Source organism: Manis pentadactyla, chromosome 5, assembly GCF_030020395.1.
Source record: "Manis pentadactyla isolate mManPen7 chromosome 5, mManPen7.hap1, whole genome shotgun sequence".
Taxonomy (NCBI): domain Eukaryota; kingdom Metazoa; phylum Chordata; class Mammalia; order Pholidota; family Manidae; genus Manis; species Manis pentadactyla.
In genome coordinates this window covers 145,602,061-145,619,234 of record NC_080023.1, presented here as the reverse complement: position 1 = coordinate 145,619,234, position 17,174 = coordinate 145,602,061, and the positions used below count along the sequence as shown (strand labels likewise).

The window sequence follows — 17,174 nt, the reverse complement described above, 5'->3', positions numbered from 1 at the left end:
TGAGCTGTTATGATCCCAGGTAAAAGCTAAGGAATGTAGGTGATAGCATCTGTGGGCAGCTTTCCTGGAGGTAAATGCATGGAGTCCACAGGTCCTCCTACTTCTCAGTCCAAACACTGCTTACTGCTGGGACTGAGGCTAGCGGTTCAGCTCCATTCTCTCCCAAGTAACCAAGGATGCCTGACTGTCAGGTTGCAACACACGCCTGTGTCCATTCCAAATGCATAAGTTATGTACAAAACCTGGAGATGAATCCAAATTTCCAGTAGAAGCATTAGCAACACAGCAAAACAATAAAACAAAACCTCTGTCTCAAGCCCAAGGTCTGGGTCTTCTCTTTGAGGAAAAACCCATCATAGAGCTAAGTTTGATTTAGCTTCCACTGAACAGATATAAAAGTGATTATTACAATTGCCAAATTGAGCCCTTTAGAACTGTCATGAAGATATAATCTGGGAAAGAGAAGAACAGCTGACTGCTTCTGTTTATTTTGAAACCTCAAGTTTGCAGTCCCAGCTATGATATGTGTTTCCAGTCCACTCTGGATGGCAACTTATTTAATCATTTGTTTTCCAGTTCTCATTAGAATATCACTAAAAACAAGGTGCCCTGGTGCTTCCCATTTGCTCACCATGCCTCACAGACTCTGCTGGTGAATTCTATAATGCAAGATTCTGTTATCTGTTCACTCAACAGACAGTTAATGAGCAGCAAATAAGTGCCATGCATTGTGCCAGGTGTTAGGAACACAGATGTATTCAAGAAATGGTTTCTGTCTTCACTCTATTTAATACCATACCAGCCCCCACTGCCCAACACTGGCACTCCAAATCCTGTGTTTACTATTAGACTTTTTTTTGCTTTTTTCTCTATCAACTATCTCCTCTTAACATCTCATTTTAAAATTAGTTTTTACATTTATTATTTATATTTCCTGCCCCTGTATCCTAGAATGTAAACTCAAGAATGGAAGGGATTTAACCAATTCCTAGCACCACAATACCTGCCTAATCAATACATGCTTGTTGAAGGAATGGATGAGTAGTTTATAGTTATAGATAACTCTCATATTTTGCATATACTGTGGTCAGCTGATGAATCTTAGCCTTGGAACCAAAGAACATACCTACACACTTCCAAAAAATATGAAATAACATGATCGTGACACAGGGTTCACTCCCATTACGGAAATCTCACAAAGAAGAAACGTTCTGGGCAGTGTTGTCCCTAATGACTGTTAAACTCACAGGACACCAACCCATAAGGATTCGTTTTTGATCCAAAGTTAAGTGTGTTTTTCTGCTTAAAATTATCTCCACAAATATTTTTTGTGAACAGGGCTATTTACTGGAGCCAAGCATTAGTAAAGCAATCAAGATATTGTAACACTATTATCTCAAAAACAATAAAGACACAATCAATCAGCTCTATGACGGTAATGACTTAATGAAACTTTTATGTTTGTCTTCAATATGATGATTTTGGTATAGGTTAGTGAAATGAATTTTTGGGGGGAACTCTCAATGGGTTTGTCTCTTCAGTTTACAAATCTCTTTTGAAATAGATTTGTTTTAAGCTATGTGGAAATGAATCTGATTTATTCCAATAATGTTCCCTTTGGCTTAACTTCGGTACATGGCTAAAGTCCCCAGAACTGGGCTTGAAAAGTGTGCTTCCTACCAAAGGAAGTGTCCTGGTAAAGCCGACTGCTTGTACAGAGAGAGCACACATGATTTCCTTTGCTAAGAGTCTCAAGGGGAGGCCTCCCATGGTACTCACTCAGGATTTTGCAGATGTCACTGACTGCTTTAAAAACAACAGCTGAGAAGCTGACTCGCAATCTCACTGTCTTCATGTTTGGCAAGCGGAGGCGAAGCATTTTATGCTGAGGGGTAAAGAGAAGCTTTGCATCTGCCTGGACTCCACATTTGTCCAGAGTCCAGTGCGTTTTCAGAAGCCAGCAGTTTTTTTGTTCCCACCAAAGGGCAAAGTCTGACCAATCTTGGGATATGTCTACAAAAAAGGAGAACACAATGAAAGGCAGAGAGAGAGAGTGCTCCAGAGTCAACTGCATTGTGTTGCAAAAACAGGAACAGACAACAGATCTTTAGTCCCTCATCTCTTTTACAACCCAAAGTTGGGCAATTCTCCACTTCTCTTCAAAGTCTCTAAGGTGGGGCAGGTGGAAAACAGACTGAAACTTCCCATCACCATATTTAAATACTGTGGAAGGAGCAGAAACATACATACTTTGTTCATGATACAATGGTCATGTTCTCTTCTCTTAAAATCCCTTAATGGTTTCAGGGAAGGGCTTTCGGGGAAGGGCCAGGAGCATTTGGCTTTGTTCAATCAAGATTATTTCTCCAGTAAAGAAATATCCTTCTACCACTGGATCATAAGGAAATATCAATAGCTCCCAGTCAAAGTCCACACAGAAGTACTGTAAAGCTGACATACTCGTCTCTGTAATACCCAGCTCTTTTATCAGCACCACTGTTTTCCCAGTTTCCAGCATCTACACAGAAATCAGAGCTGACTGTTTTCTCTCTCAGCATCAGCATCAACATCAAATCTTTCCTTCAACATTGACATTAAAGTCAAGTCTTTCCCTCTTGTCAGTGTTGGTTGGCATCAATATTCAATCTTTTATTTTGCTAAATTAAGGGTCACCAGTATTTTTATTTACTTAAAAAAATGGTTTCTCTCTCTTTCTAAGTTAGAAAACTTTCACTAATGTTTTCATAGAAGTCTAAATGCTATAACTATCTTGGAAAGTCCTATTATGTAGTAATTCCTCTCTGAGCTATATACCCAACAGAAATGCCTATATATACTTAACAAAAGACATATGCTATAGCAGTCCTGTCTGTAAGAGCCTGAAGGTGAAAACAGCCCACAGGCCCATCAACAGGTAAATGGATCAATTTTGATAAAATTATAAAGTGGAATATTATACAGCAATAAGAAATGAAATGAACCAAACTTTATAAAACTATATGGATAAATCTCACAGGCATAATGTTGAGTGAAAAAAGTAGATATATAGGTATATATCCTATATAATTCCACTTATATGGGTGCTAGAATTCAGGACAGCGATGGTCCTTTGGTGGGGCAGTGACTGGGGGGAGGGGTCAGGTATGAGGCTTGGGTGGGAGAACAGGTAATGTTCTACTTCTCAATCTGAGTGGAAGTTACATGACTGAAAATTTACTGAACAGTGCACACAGGATGAATGTACTTTTCTGTATGTCTATTAGACTTCAGTAAGATTACTTAAAAAAAACTTTATCTCACTAGTGTAAATGAGAAGCCACATCTATGGTCTTAGAAGATAAGAACAAATACAAAGAAAATAGAACCTTTTAAAATTCTAGGTTCATCATGTTGACACCTAATGACTCTGGCCCTGAAGGCTCCTCTTTCTTTGTGTAAACAGGGAGAGGAGCCAATGGTAGATAAGTGCTAAAAAACACAGTAGCTCCAAGCTGACTTTATCACTGAGCAGTCAAGCATTAGCAGAGACTCACACAGTAACTAATGCCATGCAACTCAAAGTGGAACGGGCCCCATCCCTGTAGACATATAACTTGTGTCTCCTGGGGAACTTTGCCTCCAAAGACTCAAGATTTTATAGTGTGGTCCAGGAATTCAGTTTATGGCTCTTGCAGAGCACCCTATTTCTCTCCCCCCTAGTGGGAGGAGGCTGCTACTCTGGGCCTTACAAGATGGATGATCAGAAAAACATAGATGATCAGACAACCATTTGGTGGTGATGCAACGGAGAGGGTTTCAAATATGGAGAAACCACAAAGAAACAATAACTTACTGATCTGTTCTACTAACTTGAGCATCACTCCCCCAATATGAAGGTCTCCAGACACTCTTAGCGTCACATCTTTCTGCTCCTCTTCATTTGGATGGGCAATGTGGACCACGAGGTCCCAAGAAGCAGAGGCAAAGTCACTGGAGGACAGCATTGTGGCAAATGCAGGTGTCTGCTGCAAGAAAAGGGAGACAGATCACAATGTGAGAAGGAACCTGGAGCTTGCCAGCAAGGCAGGCAGAGCAAATTGTTTTTGTTTTTCATTTTAGCTTCCCCTTCAAAAACTCTGCAGGGTTTCCAGTGTTCAATATTAAATTCAGCACCCTAACTTTAAAGACAAAACATCTAATAAAAATAGTCTCAAGCCTTCTACATTTATTTACTTTATCTTTCCATTGCCCCAGGACCACTTGGATATTTATTCTTGTGCCTGCCCAATGCATCAATCTTCATTTTCCCTCTATTGACTTGACCTTCTCTGAACTATTCTAGCAACAGGCAACAAATCATGGCAACCCCTGATAGCTTTAAAAAAACCCAACTTTATTGAAGTAAAATTTGCATATGCTTACAAGAAAATGCACAGATTTTAATTATACGTCAATAAAGTTGGCTTTAAAAAACAATGTCATTAAAATCTTTTAAATATATATATTATTACATTACATCTTCTGGTATGAAAATCCAAAAAATAAAAATATAGCAAAATAGTTTCTACTTCAGTCATATAAAATATAGTTTTACCTTTAAAGATAGAGGTCATTAACAATCATTATGTATTTGATTTATTAGAGTCACCATTTTTTTATCACATAAAAATTGATACAGAAGTGCACCAAATAAGATTTTGGATGCAACTTTGGGAAAAGATTTAAAAAGGGAGTGACAGACATACAAGATCCACTCTTGCAAGTAGAGATGGAGTGAGAGCTTCAAACCCTTAGATCCCCCTCACTGGAGGAATCAGAATGAGAGACACTAAGCGGTATCATAACTGAAATGTTTCAGGGGGTTATATGAACACTGGAATCTGAAATTGGCAGAACTTAAAATGTTAGCTCACTATGACTTTTAAAATAGAAAGCAAATGATACTACCATTTTAAGGGGCTACTTTAAGATTTAAAATAAAAATCAGTCTTTGACATGATAGCAAAGCTTTTTTGCTTCACTATTTTAAAAAACAACCTATGAGAAATCCATGTTTTCATAGGCTATTTTTGAGAAACATCAGTGCATTCAAACTCCTAAGAAAGGACTTCTCTAATGGAGGTTCTTACGAATCCCCTGGGGTTCTTATTAACATGCAGATTCTGTTCAGCAGGTCTGAGGTGGAGGTGGAGACCCTGCGTTTATACAAGCTCCCAGCGACACTGGTCTCTGGCTCACACTTTTGAGCTGAAATAGCTTCGTGAAAAATTAGCTTGAGGACTTGGTTTTTCCCTTCAACCCACCCAAATCAATACTAAGGCAGAGACTATGGTGGCATCAGAGAAGCATGATTTTTAATAATAAGCAATAATTAAACCACCTATGTTACACCAGTTTTGTGTTCATTTGAAACTGTTCACATTTGTAAGTATAGGAGAATCTTAAAATACACAAAATAGATAAACACTGCAAATCTGAACAAGCTTAGGAAAAGATTTTTATTTGTTTGAATCAAATTCAAGAGTTCAGAAGTAGCTCCTTATGTTTTTAAGACCAGAAACATCCCAGGGATGTAATGCTCGTACCTCCCAATGCACAGAGGCACACATGGGGACCTCCTGCATGGGCACTGCTGTGCAATTATTACATTGGGCCTAGCTGCTTGCTTCACTGTCATCATCAGCCTCAGGACTCACGTATGGTGCACTGATGGGTGATGTACTCTGTGTTAACTCCTATCCTTGTGTTATCTCCTTCATCCTCTCAGTAATCCCCTTTAGAAATGAGAAAACTCAGGTTCAGAGAGGTTAGGCAACATATTGGAAGTCACACAGCAAGTTAGGTGGTAGAGCCCAGACGGAAATCCAGGTCTTTCTAACTCCAAACTCTTGACCATGACACTGGGACACATCCTCGATCATGCTGCATCACCAATATGAAATAAAGCTCTTAAAAAAACCACACAAGCCAAACTCTTAGCAGCCTTCACTAAGCATTTCTACCAGCAAAAATCTTTTTCAATGAGGAGACAATGAAATTACTGCCTTTCTGGTTAAGCTCATAACATGGCATTGAACTCTTTGGCTTTAAGATCCTTACAATTTCTTAAAATGCTATGATTTGAGGTTTAGTTTTTAAAAATGTTTTGTACCTATAGAAAACAGCCTTTTTTTTTTTTCCCGGTGATTCTTTTACTGCTTGTTTCTTGAGTAAGCAGACATAAACTCTTTTCTTTTCCTAACCTAGGCATTCAAAACACTTCCCATTTAGGCAATAGACGGTGATTCCCTTACAACGAAATTCAGGCTAAAGTTAGACAATCTGGTTTCCCCGCATTCCTCTCCTATCTTTATGCGCCTTCATTTTTGAGTGAGCTACTCATCGGCAGCAAGCTGTTACTTGCGGAGGGGAGCAGCCAGCTCCAAGCGGGACAGCGCATCTAAGCTGAGCAGAACAAGAATCAAAGCAGGCCAGCTGATTGCTTTCCCTGGATGAAGCCCTCCTCCTGTCCTTTACAGAAAATGCAAGACAGACAGGCAGGCAGGCAGGCAGAAAGATGCGGTAACAGCCCCCGTCGCCTCCCCTGGAAGATGAGAGAATGTGCCTGTCCAAAGGCCACTAGGCCTGTTTTTGCCAGCTTTGCAGAACCGGGAGACCCGGGGAGGATGGTGCGTGGAGAGAAACCTACCCCTTATCCCCACAAACGCAGCCCCCGCAGCCCGACGGAGGGCTTATTTTGCGCCGCCAGGTAGGCAGGGCGGAAGAAAGTGGTGACACGCCCGAGGACACTTTTCAATTCAGCAGGCATTTAAGTGCCAGGGGCTGCCTGAGGAAGGAGGCAGGAGTCTCCGCAATCAGCCCACCACTGCCCTCCCCCGCCCCCCAGCCCCTGAGCACCCACCTCCTCTCCGGGGGCCTGTGGCCTGCAGCCTCGCAGGCGGGCACGTGGCGGCTGCACCCCTGGGGGCCCAGCGCTTAGGCCGAGCCGGGGGCGGGCGCTGGCGAGCTGGGGCCACGGGGCGCACGGTGGCGGCGGCTGCTGTGCGAGGCTGGGCCGGGACTTGGGCGGACGCGGGACGCCGAGCGCACCGTCCCCTCCCCGCGCGGATCCCACAGCGCAAGCCGAGGCCAGCGCGCCGCGGGCAGGTGAAGGCACGCCCAGCCCGGCCTTCCGGGCCCGCTCTCCCGGAGAGGAGGCGCTCTCCGCAGCTTTCCTGGGCCACGCGGGGCCGCGGGGCTGCTCCGCAGCGGGAGTGCGGGGAGCCCCTGGGCCCGCCGCCCGCGTCCTGCCCCGCTCTGGCCTCCTCTCCTCCCGCGCCTCGGCCGCCTGGTTTTCCGGGTTCCTCTGGATGAGCCCAGGTGATTAAAGACCCGCTACTTCCCCTGCCCTCCGGGTGTACTTGTCACTGACTCCCCGGGGTGGGTGCGTCCAGGCCCGAGGACCCCAGGCTATAACAATCGGCTCCTCTTTAAAGCGCCTGGAGAACCTGTGAAGCAGACGCGGCTCATCTCTGAGTAAGAGGGTGAGGTAAACCTCCCAGGAGGCTGAGGCGCCCGAATACGCACAGTGGAAGACCCCGGGCAGTCCAGGGCTGCACCCCAGGCCGAAGTCTGGGTGGCTCACCTCGTATTCACCACCCAGACCCTTGGTCACCTTCCTGTCGGATATCCTTCCAAAGAGAGCTGGGCCACCCAGGAAGGGTGTGTGGCCCCGGGGGAATTTACACAACCTCTCTCCTACATAGCCATGAACAAAGCCTCCTTTGTTCGTAATCACACACATTTGTTGGGTGTTTACTATGCACCAGTCATGGAGTTGAGCCATTAGGATTTATTTATTAACAGTGGTTAATGAAACAGACAAGGAAACCATGGTTTCCCCATATGTAAATAGGCAGAGAAATGGAATTCCCACCACCATGCCTTGGTGGGATTTCATGAAGTATAATACAGGCTTTAGTGATTGATACCAAGTACATAAAGCTTGTGATAACCTAAATATTATTTTAAAATGTTACATTATTTAGAAATGGAATCCTTGTTTTTCCTTGAACAATCCCACTTTCAGGCATTATAGCTTAGGAGTATTTTGAAGTTCACTTTGAAAGGCCATTTGAACCATTGTCAGCAAATCTGGGGCTTTATAATTAACACAAAATAATTGAAAACTTGAAATTGAATTTCCTGACTTACTAGAGTTTGTCAGCTATAGGAATTAGGTCAAATGTTATCTGATCCTTCTTCCTTATATGCCCAACACTGAATGAGCAAATATGCTTTTATCTTGGGCAGAAAGTGTCTAAAGTCTTGCTTTCTAGAGACTGCTCATGGCTGATTAAAATATAGATGGTCTTCAGGATCTTGTGTGTGGTCTTAAAGTATTATGGCTTTATTTACACCAAACTGGTTTCTCATTTTAGCTGAAGATATCTGGATTGTGGAAAATAATTTAACTGGTTTTAAGCTTTCTGCCTTATTTTTTAAGCTTTTAATTGAAATTACATGTAGGCATAAATCACGAATATACAGCTGACAAATTTTCATATACTGAACACCTGTGCAACAAGCATCCAGATCAAGAAACATGACATTACTAGTCCCCAGAAACCCCCAGACCCTTATTCAGTTAATATCACCCCACCACTGAGAGTAACCATTATCCTGACAGATTCTAACTCCTTAGATGGATTTTGCTGATTATTGTACTGTATATAAATGGAATTGGCAATATGTGCTATTTTTCATCTGCCTCTTTTTATCAACATTATGTTTTTGAGTTTCATCTATATTGTGTGTCCCAAGATTTACTTTCATTTTTATTTTTTTACTTACTACCTAGTTGTTACCATTCTTGTGACACAGGTCCAACCCATCCCTTAAGATCCTGGGTTGGAAGTGGATTAAAAAATGTATTCTGGATGTCAAAATCTCATACATATATAAACAAACCATACTCACCCTTTCTCCCTCTTGAAAAACATGCAGAATCAACACTCTGAGTCAGTTATTTAATTAATCCCACACATATTAATCAATCAATGGATTCGCTTACTTACTCATTCAGCCGCTGTATTATTGTGAGCTACACCATAATCTGAAAAACACTCAGATGAAGTAGTCACGGACTTTATTTTCAGACTGTAATTATGAAGCCAAAGGATACAGAACAGGGGTGTCTACTTCAGCCAGGTTTGTGAAGTGGTGGAGAGTATCAGAAAATACTTCAGAAAGGAGGCGATTTCTGAGATGGAGTTTGAGGATTTGGATAAGGACTTGATAGTTGCCTATAATAACCTGTAGTCTCTAGAACGCTGTTGTAAGGTATTTTTAAGTTAGCAGATAGTTATTGTACTTCAGTTAGTAGATGATGGAGGATAAGGAGGAGCTGTATTTTCTGACCTCAAAATTTTACATGTTCACAGTGCAAATACTGACATGACAACTTATCAGATCCCCATATATTGAAAAACTGATGTGAGAATTAGTATTCTCTAAAAGTAAGTTAGTCCTGTCTGCGTTATCATATGGGATTTGAGTAGATTGGACTGGATGAGAGACGTGGCCATGTTCTTATTCACTAAACAGAAAAGGGGAATTAATGAGGAGAAGGTCCTCCAGTTCCTGGTTCCCTTAACTTGCTAAACACAGGTGACTTTCTTCCTCTAGCACCTTCTTACTTCCACAAGATGAGCTGTCAAAGTTTAAAAAATTCTGTGTAATTAATTTAGAGAGCATGAGAAAGCTGCTTGGACAAAAAGAGGTGGTTATTTTCTTGATTGATTTTTTTTTTATTTAACAAAACAAGGTGTTACCCAATGTAAGTTTCTTTATTAAGTATTTGGTTTGGGAACATGCTAAAAGTCTGGCAACTAAGAAATGGCAACAGACAATTAATTTTTATTTTCACTGAGTCCTTGGGACTCAGGAGCTGTGTTCATGTTTGTGGAGAACAAGTTTAGTTTAGTGCAGAGAAGCAAAATGTGCCTATTATAGCTACACCCTCCTTCCCAGCTGGGTGAATAACAAGCACTTTCTATGCCCAGGCAAGTTCTATAATTTCTCCTTGCTAGGGTGGTAAGGGTGTGTCCTGATGTATCTAGATGAAGAAGGGAGAGGAAGAGCAAAGAGAAGTAAGAAGGTCCTGCTGGAGCCCACCTTGAGAGGAGCAAGAGAGACGGTGCCTCTCTCCCTCTCTCCTTCCCCGCCTTCTCTCTTTCTCTTCCTTCTTTGCATCCATCTCAGTCAAAGTGTACAGAAGAGTATATACACTGATAATTGTCTTCCTCCTCCTGATAATGAAGTTCCCTTCTCTGGAGAAAACGGTTACCACTTTCCTTTGGAACCTTCCAGAGATGGTCTATGTGTGTAGACTAACTATTCTACGCTTGCTCTGTGTTTTGCTTCAGAGTGGACATTAGTCATATTCATGACTGCATACCATCCTTGGAAATTCTTCTTTATATTTGTAGAAATTGTTATGTATAATCCCAATCTAAAAATCAGAACTGAAATTCCCAACCTCCCTTGCAACTAGGGCATGAGCCTAGACCTAGACTCTCATCTAGAAACACTCAGGTTCAACTTTAATGTGGAAGTGAGACAGATGTGGAGACGAGGCATACTTGGAGTTCCCATTTAATAATCATAGGCAAGAATCATTGATACATTTAAAAATTAGTGAGTAAAAGTGTGATGAGAACAGGATTTTGTAGTCTCACAGTATCTCCCTGTAAACTCTTTGTCAATTACATAGGGAAATATAGTAACATTAGAGTGTAGAAAACTGGCAGATATCACCTGAAGGAGTCATCAAAGTGAACATAGTCCCTAATGATGGGTATTGACCTCACTCACCTCCTCATCTGATAAACTGGGGAGGGCAGAGCGTCACTTCCGTGGTATTCATGACCAAAACTGATAACTCAATTTAATCATGAGACAATGTTGAACAAGCGCAAATTGGAGGACAGAATACAAAATACATTGCTAATGCTCTTCAAAAGTGTCAAGGTTGTGAGGTACAGAGAAACTGAGGAACTGTCTCAGGTCAGAAGAGACTACAGAGACATGACAACTAAATGCTATGTGAGACCTTGAATTAAATCCTGGAACCAAGAAAGACTGTCAGTGGGAAAGCCTGTGAAATTAGAATAGGGCAGTGGTGTATTTTCAATGATACTTTTCTTGTTTTCCCACATCATACCGTGGTTATTTTACAAGTTAGCAAGAGGAAGCTGAATGAAGGGTATAAAAGTTCTCCATGTACTACTTTTGCAACTTTCTATAATTCTAAAATTATTTAAAATGAGGAAGAGGAGGAAGGGTAGGAAGAGCAGGACAGGAGCATGTCCTGACCCTGAAGCAACTCACTAGAGAGTGAGGAGGGTTGGGGGTTGTGGAGCCAGTCAGAACCTCCCAGTGAGTAAAGGGAAGAAAGACCATGTGCAAACGAGTGTTTGTTCTTGTAACGCAGAGTTTTCAAACTGTATAGGGATTTGGGAACCATCTCTGGTATTCTTATCTCTGGCAGTGACTTTATGACATGGTGGTTCAGGTTTTGGAAACTGGCAAATCTGGGTTCACTTGCTGTTCCTGCTGACACTTAGTAGGTTAGAGGGCTTGGCAATGTTTTAGTTTAGTTCTCCGAGCCTCAGTTTCTGCTTCTGTATCATGGGAGTAATAATAGCTACCTTGTAAGGTACTGAGAAATGAGACAATATTTATAAAGTCCTGAGCACAGAGCTTGAAACACAGTAAATGTGCAATACATTTATATATTACTGGGGTAACAAATAAATAAAGAGTCAGGGTGTTCTCTGGGCAAGAGGAGGAATTGGAGACTCCTAGGATGTTGCATCTCATCCCAGGGATGTAGGACTGTGCTCATCACTCTTTCTTTCCTGCTCACAGGTAAGGGATCAAAGAAGGGGAGGAATTGTCACTTATGTGAATCCATAGGATTTATTAACTTTCTCAGACTGCGACACAGGGAAAATGTCACAGTTACACCCAGGTGCATAGGAAATGGGTCACAGTGAGTTCTTTCCAAATCCCAATGCAGATATAAGTGCTCTAGGAATATTGGAATGATTTCTGTGCTACTTTCTAGTAATAGATGTTCAATAAACACTAGCTATTACTATAAGAGCAGGTATAACTTAAAAAAATCCAGAATGTTGAGTATGAGAATGGTCATATTTCTTAGTTTTTCTAAATGAACTTAATATATTGATTTTTGGTTAATCAGCGATTGATTATTGATATCAATTGATAATCAATAATTTGGTTATTGATGATTGGTTACTTATATTTATCTCTTCTCCCTATTAAATCTCTGCTAAAATAAGTATGAAAAAAAAGGCACGAATATCAGACAAAATAGACTTCAAAACAAAGAAAGTAACAAGAGACAACAAAGGACATTACACAATGATAAAGGGGTCAGTCCAACAAGAGGATATAATTGTTACAAAGATCTATGCACCCAACATAGGAGCACCTACATATGTGAAACAAATACTAACTGAATTAAAGGGGGAAATAGAATGCAATGCATTCATTTTAGGAGACTTCAACACACCACTCACTCCAAAGTACAGATCAACCAAACAGAAAATAAGTAAGGAGACAAAGGCACTGAACAACACATTAGAAAAGATGGACCTAATAGACATCTACAGAATACTCTACTCGGAAGCAGTAGGATACACATTCTTCTCAAGTGCACACGGAACATTTTCCAGAATAGATCATATTCTAGACCACAAAAAGAGCCTCATTAAATTAAAAAAAATTGATCTTCTACCAACCAGCTTCTCAGCCACAGAGGTATGAAACTAGAAATAAATTATGCAAAGAAGACAAAAGAGCCCACAAACACATGGAGGCTTAACAACATGCTCCTAAATAATCAATGGATCAATGACCAATTAAAAACAGATCAAGCATATATAGAGACAAATGACAGCAGTAACTCAACACCACAAAATCTGTGAGATGCAGCAAAGGCCGTGCTAAGAGGAAAGTATATTGCAATACAGGCTTAGATCAGGAAAGAAGAAAAATCCTATATGAACAGTCTTAACTCACAATTGATGAAACTAGAAAAGAAGAACAAATGAAGCCCAAAGTTAGTAGAAGGAGGGACATAATAAAGATTAGAGCATAAATAAATAAAATCGAGAAGACTAAAACAATAGAAAGAATCAATGAAAGCAAGAGCTGGTTCTTTGAGAAAACAAACAAAATAGATAAACCCCTAGCTAGACTTATCAAGAAAAAAAGAGAGTCTGTACACATATACAGAATCAGAAATGAGAAAGGAAAAATCACTACAGACACTACAGAAGTACAAAGAATTATGAGAGAATACTATGAAAAGGTATATGCTAACAAACTGGATAATCTAGAAGGATTGGACACCTTTCCAGAAAAATACAGCCTTCCAAGGCTGACCCAGGAAGAAACAGAAAATCTGAACAGGCCAATTACCAGTAACAAAATTGAATGGGTAATCAAAAAACTACCTAAGAACAAAACTCCTGAACCAGATAGCTTCACAGCTGAATTTTATCAAACACTTAGAGAAGACCTAATGTCCATCCTCCTTAAAAGTTTTCTAAAAAGTAGAAGAGGAGGGAGTACTCCCAAACTCATTCTATGAGGTCTGCATCACTCTAATACCAAAACCAGGCAAAGACACCACACAAAAAAAGAAAATTACAGACTAATATCCCTGATAAACATAGATGCAAAAACACTCAACAAAATATTAGCAAACCGAATTCAAAAATACATCAAAAAGATCATCCATCATGATAAAGTGGGATTTATTCCAGGGATGCAAGGATGGTACAATATTAAAAATCCATCAGCATCATAAACCACATCAACAAAAAGACAAATACCACATGATCATCTCCATAGATGCTGTAAAAGCATTTGACAAAATTCAATAGCTATTCATGATAAAAACTCTCAACAAAATGGGTATGGAGGGCAAGAACCTCAACACAATAAAGGCCACACATGACAAACCCATGGCCAACATCATACTTAACAGCAAGAAGCTGAAAGCTTTTCCTTTAAGATTGGGAACAAGACAAGGATGCCCGCTCTCCCCACTTTTATTCAACATAGTTCTGGAGATTCTAGCCACAGCAATCAGACAACACAAAGAAATAAAAGGCATCTAGATTGGTAAGGAAGAAGTTAAACTGTCACTGTTTGCAGGTGACATGATATTGTACATAGAAAACCCTAAAGAATCCACCCCAAAACTACTAGAACTAATTCAGTTCAGCAAAGTTGCAGGATACAAAATTAATACACAGAAATCTGTTGCTTTCCTATACACTAACAATGAACTAGCAGAAAGAGAAATCAAGATAACAATTCTATTCACAACTGCATCAAAAAGAATAAAATATCTTGGAATAAACCTAACCATAGAAGTGAAAGACCTATACAATGAAAACTACAAGACACTCATGAGAGAAATTAAGGAAGATACCAATAAATGGAAACACATCCTGTGCTCATGGATAGGATGAATTAATATTGTCAAAATGGCCATCCTGCCTAAAGCAATCTAAAGATTCAATGTAATCCCTATCAAAATACCAATGGCATTTTTCAACAAACTAGAGCAAATAGTTCTGAAATTTATGTGGAACCACAAAAGACTCCGAATAGCCAAAGCAATCCTGAGAAGGAAGAATAAAACTGGGGGGATTATGCTCCCGACTTCAAGCTCTACTACAAAGCCATAGTGATCAAAATAATTTGGTACTCGTACAAGAACAGACCCATAGATCAATGGAACAGAATAGAGAGCCCAGATATAAACCCATACATATATGGTCAATTAATATATGATAAAGGAGCCATGGATATACAATGGGGAATGACAGTCTCTTCAACAACTGGTGTTGGTAAAACTGGACAGCTACATGTAAGAGAATGAAATTGGATTGCTGTCTAACTCCATACAGAAAAGTAAACTCAAAATGGATCAAAGACCTGAATGTAAGTCATGAAACCATAAAACTCTTAGAAGAAAACATAGGCAGAAATCTCTTGAATATAAACATGAGCAACTTTTTCCCAAACAAATCCTCCTGGGCAAGGGAAACAAAAGCAAAAATGAACAAATGGGACTACATTAAACTACAAACCTTCTGTGTGTACAAGAAAGGACACCATCAGTAGAACAAAAAGAATCCTACAGTATGGGAGAATATATTTGTAAGTGACGTATCTGGCAAGGGGTTAATATCCAAAATATATAAATAACTCACATGTCTCAATACCCAAAAAACAAATAAACTGATTAAAAAATGGGCAGAGGATGTGAACAGACACTTCTCCAAAGAAGAAATTCAGATGGCCAACAGGCACATGAAAAGATGCTCCACATCACTAATTACCAGGGAAATGCAAATTAAAACCACAATGAGATATCACCTCACCCCAGTAAGGATGGCCAACATCGATAAGACAAGGAACAATAAATGCTGGTGAAGATACGGAGAAAGGGGAACCCTTCTACACTGCTGGTGGGAATGTAAATTAGTTCAACCTTTGTGGAATGCAGTATGGAGATTCCTCAAAAACTAAAAATAGAAATACCATTTGACCTGGGAATTCCACTCTTAGGAATTTACCCAAAGAAAACAAGTTCTCAGATTCAAAAAGACATGTACCCCTATGTTTATTGTAGCACTATTTACAATAGCCAAGATATGGAAGCAATCTAAGTGTCCATGTGGTACATATATACAATAGGATACTATTCAGCCATGAGAAGAAAACAAATCCTACCATTTGCAACAACAAGGGTGGAGCTAGAGGTTATTATGCTCAGTGAAATTAACCAGGTGGAGAAAGACAAGTACCAAATTATTTCCCTCATTTGTAGAGTATAATGAAGAAGCAAAACTGAAGGAACAAAACAGTAGCAGACTCACCGGACTCCAAGAAGGGACTAACGGTTACCAAAGGGGAGGAGTGGGGAAGGGTTGGTGGGGATAAAGGGAGAAGGGGATAGAGGGGTTATTAAGATTGGTACACACGGTGTGTGTATGTGGGTCATGGGGAAGACAGTGTAGCACAGAGAAGACAAGTATTGACTCTGTGGCATCTTACTACACTGATGGACAGGGACTTCAGTGGGGCATGGGGGGTACTTGATAATATGGGTGAATGTAGTAAACACAATGTTTTTCATGTAAAACCTTCATAAGAGTGTATATCAATGATACCTTAATTTAAAAAAAGGCATGAATTTTCAATGACAAAGGTTAACAAAAGAAAGGTCATCAGCCAATAAGAATTTTCAAGAAGGTAGAGCATTGAAAAAGGAGTGGTTAGTAATAAAGCAGGTGTGAAATTCATAATCTAGGAGTATGTGAAAATGGGAATATAACTGAGACTTCCTAAAATATTTTCAGGGAAACTCAGAACTTGGAAATGCCAGGTATGGCAGACAATGTAAGTGAGATATGTTGCCAAAAACAAGAGAACGAACAGAAAGAATCTGTACAGAATAGCCAATACTGTCACTATCACATTTAAGTTGAATGTGTGGCTACCAGATATCTACCCTGCTGGCCAAAGTCCAGAGGGCTTTACACTGTAGAAGTTAATTGTTTCCTTTGGAAAGGTTACTTGGTATAAAGGCCAACTCCCCGCTGTTACCCAAAAGCAAAGCTTATCAGTAAAGCCTTGGACACGAACTTCCCAAGCAGATTAAGAAAAACAAAAACAAAAACAGACCTTATTCTCAAAGATTATCAAACATTTAAGGAAATTCTCCAATATGAGAGAGAGACAAAATTTTAAAAAATCTTTTATTTTTTCCAGTTTTACTGAGATACAATTGACATGAAAACTTTAAAAGAAAAGATGAGTAAAAAGGTAAATGTAGAGGATCAATACAAGAGAAGAGCAAAATTAGAGTAGAATAAATAATCACAGAAATAATAAGAGAAACTGCTCAGAGATGAGCAACATGAACTCCCAGTATAAAGAGTCTACTGGATACCCAGCAAATGAATAAAAATAGCTACACCAAAGTACAGCATTGTGAAATGTAAGATCACTATTAAAAAACAAAACAAAACAAAACAAAACAAAAGCTTTTATTAAGAAAAACCAGGTTATCTACAAAGGAACCCAAATCAACATTCTATACC

The 17,174-nt window shown here is 40.0% G+C and overlaps 2 protein-coding genes across 5 annotated transcripts in view; one reads left to right on the top strand and one right to left on the bottom strand.

Moving 5' to 3' along the window:
- The window catches only part of FERMT1 (FERM domain containing kindlin 1), a 39,332-nt gene extending 31,647 nt beyond the window's left edge, over positions 1 to 7,685 (bottom strand). The window contains exons 1-3 of one of the 4 annotated variants that reach the window (XM_036885111.2): positions 7,604 to 7,685; positions 3,833 to 4,004; positions 1,780 to 2,013 (exon numbers count right to left, since the gene is read on the bottom strand). In XM_036885111.2, the coding sequence (XP_036741006.2) occupies positions 1,780 to 2,013; positions 3,833 to 3,983 (385 nt within the window). In that variant the 5' untranslated portion in view covers positions 3,984 to 4,004; positions 7,604 to 7,685. Of the gene's footprint in view, positions 1 to 1,779; positions 2,014 to 3,832; positions 4,005 to 6,880; positions 7,092 to 7,603 lie in introns of those variants that run through there. The other 3 variants (XM_036885112.2, XM_036885109.2, XM_036885113.2) reach the window with 3 other exon arrangements.
- Positions 5,689 to 17,174, top strand: part of LOC130683986 (collagen alpha-1(I) chain-like) — a 29,202-nt gene continuing 17,716 nt past the window's right edge. Inside the window, exons 1-3 of the mRNA XM_057503277.1 lie at positions 5,689 to 5,785; positions 6,617 to 6,727; positions 6,874 to 7,338. Of these exons, the coding sequence (XP_057359260.1) occupies positions 5,689 to 5,785; positions 6,617 to 6,727; positions 6,874 to 7,338 (673 nt within the window). The remainder of the gene's footprint in view (positions 5,786 to 6,616; positions 6,728 to 6,873; positions 7,339 to 17,174) is intronic.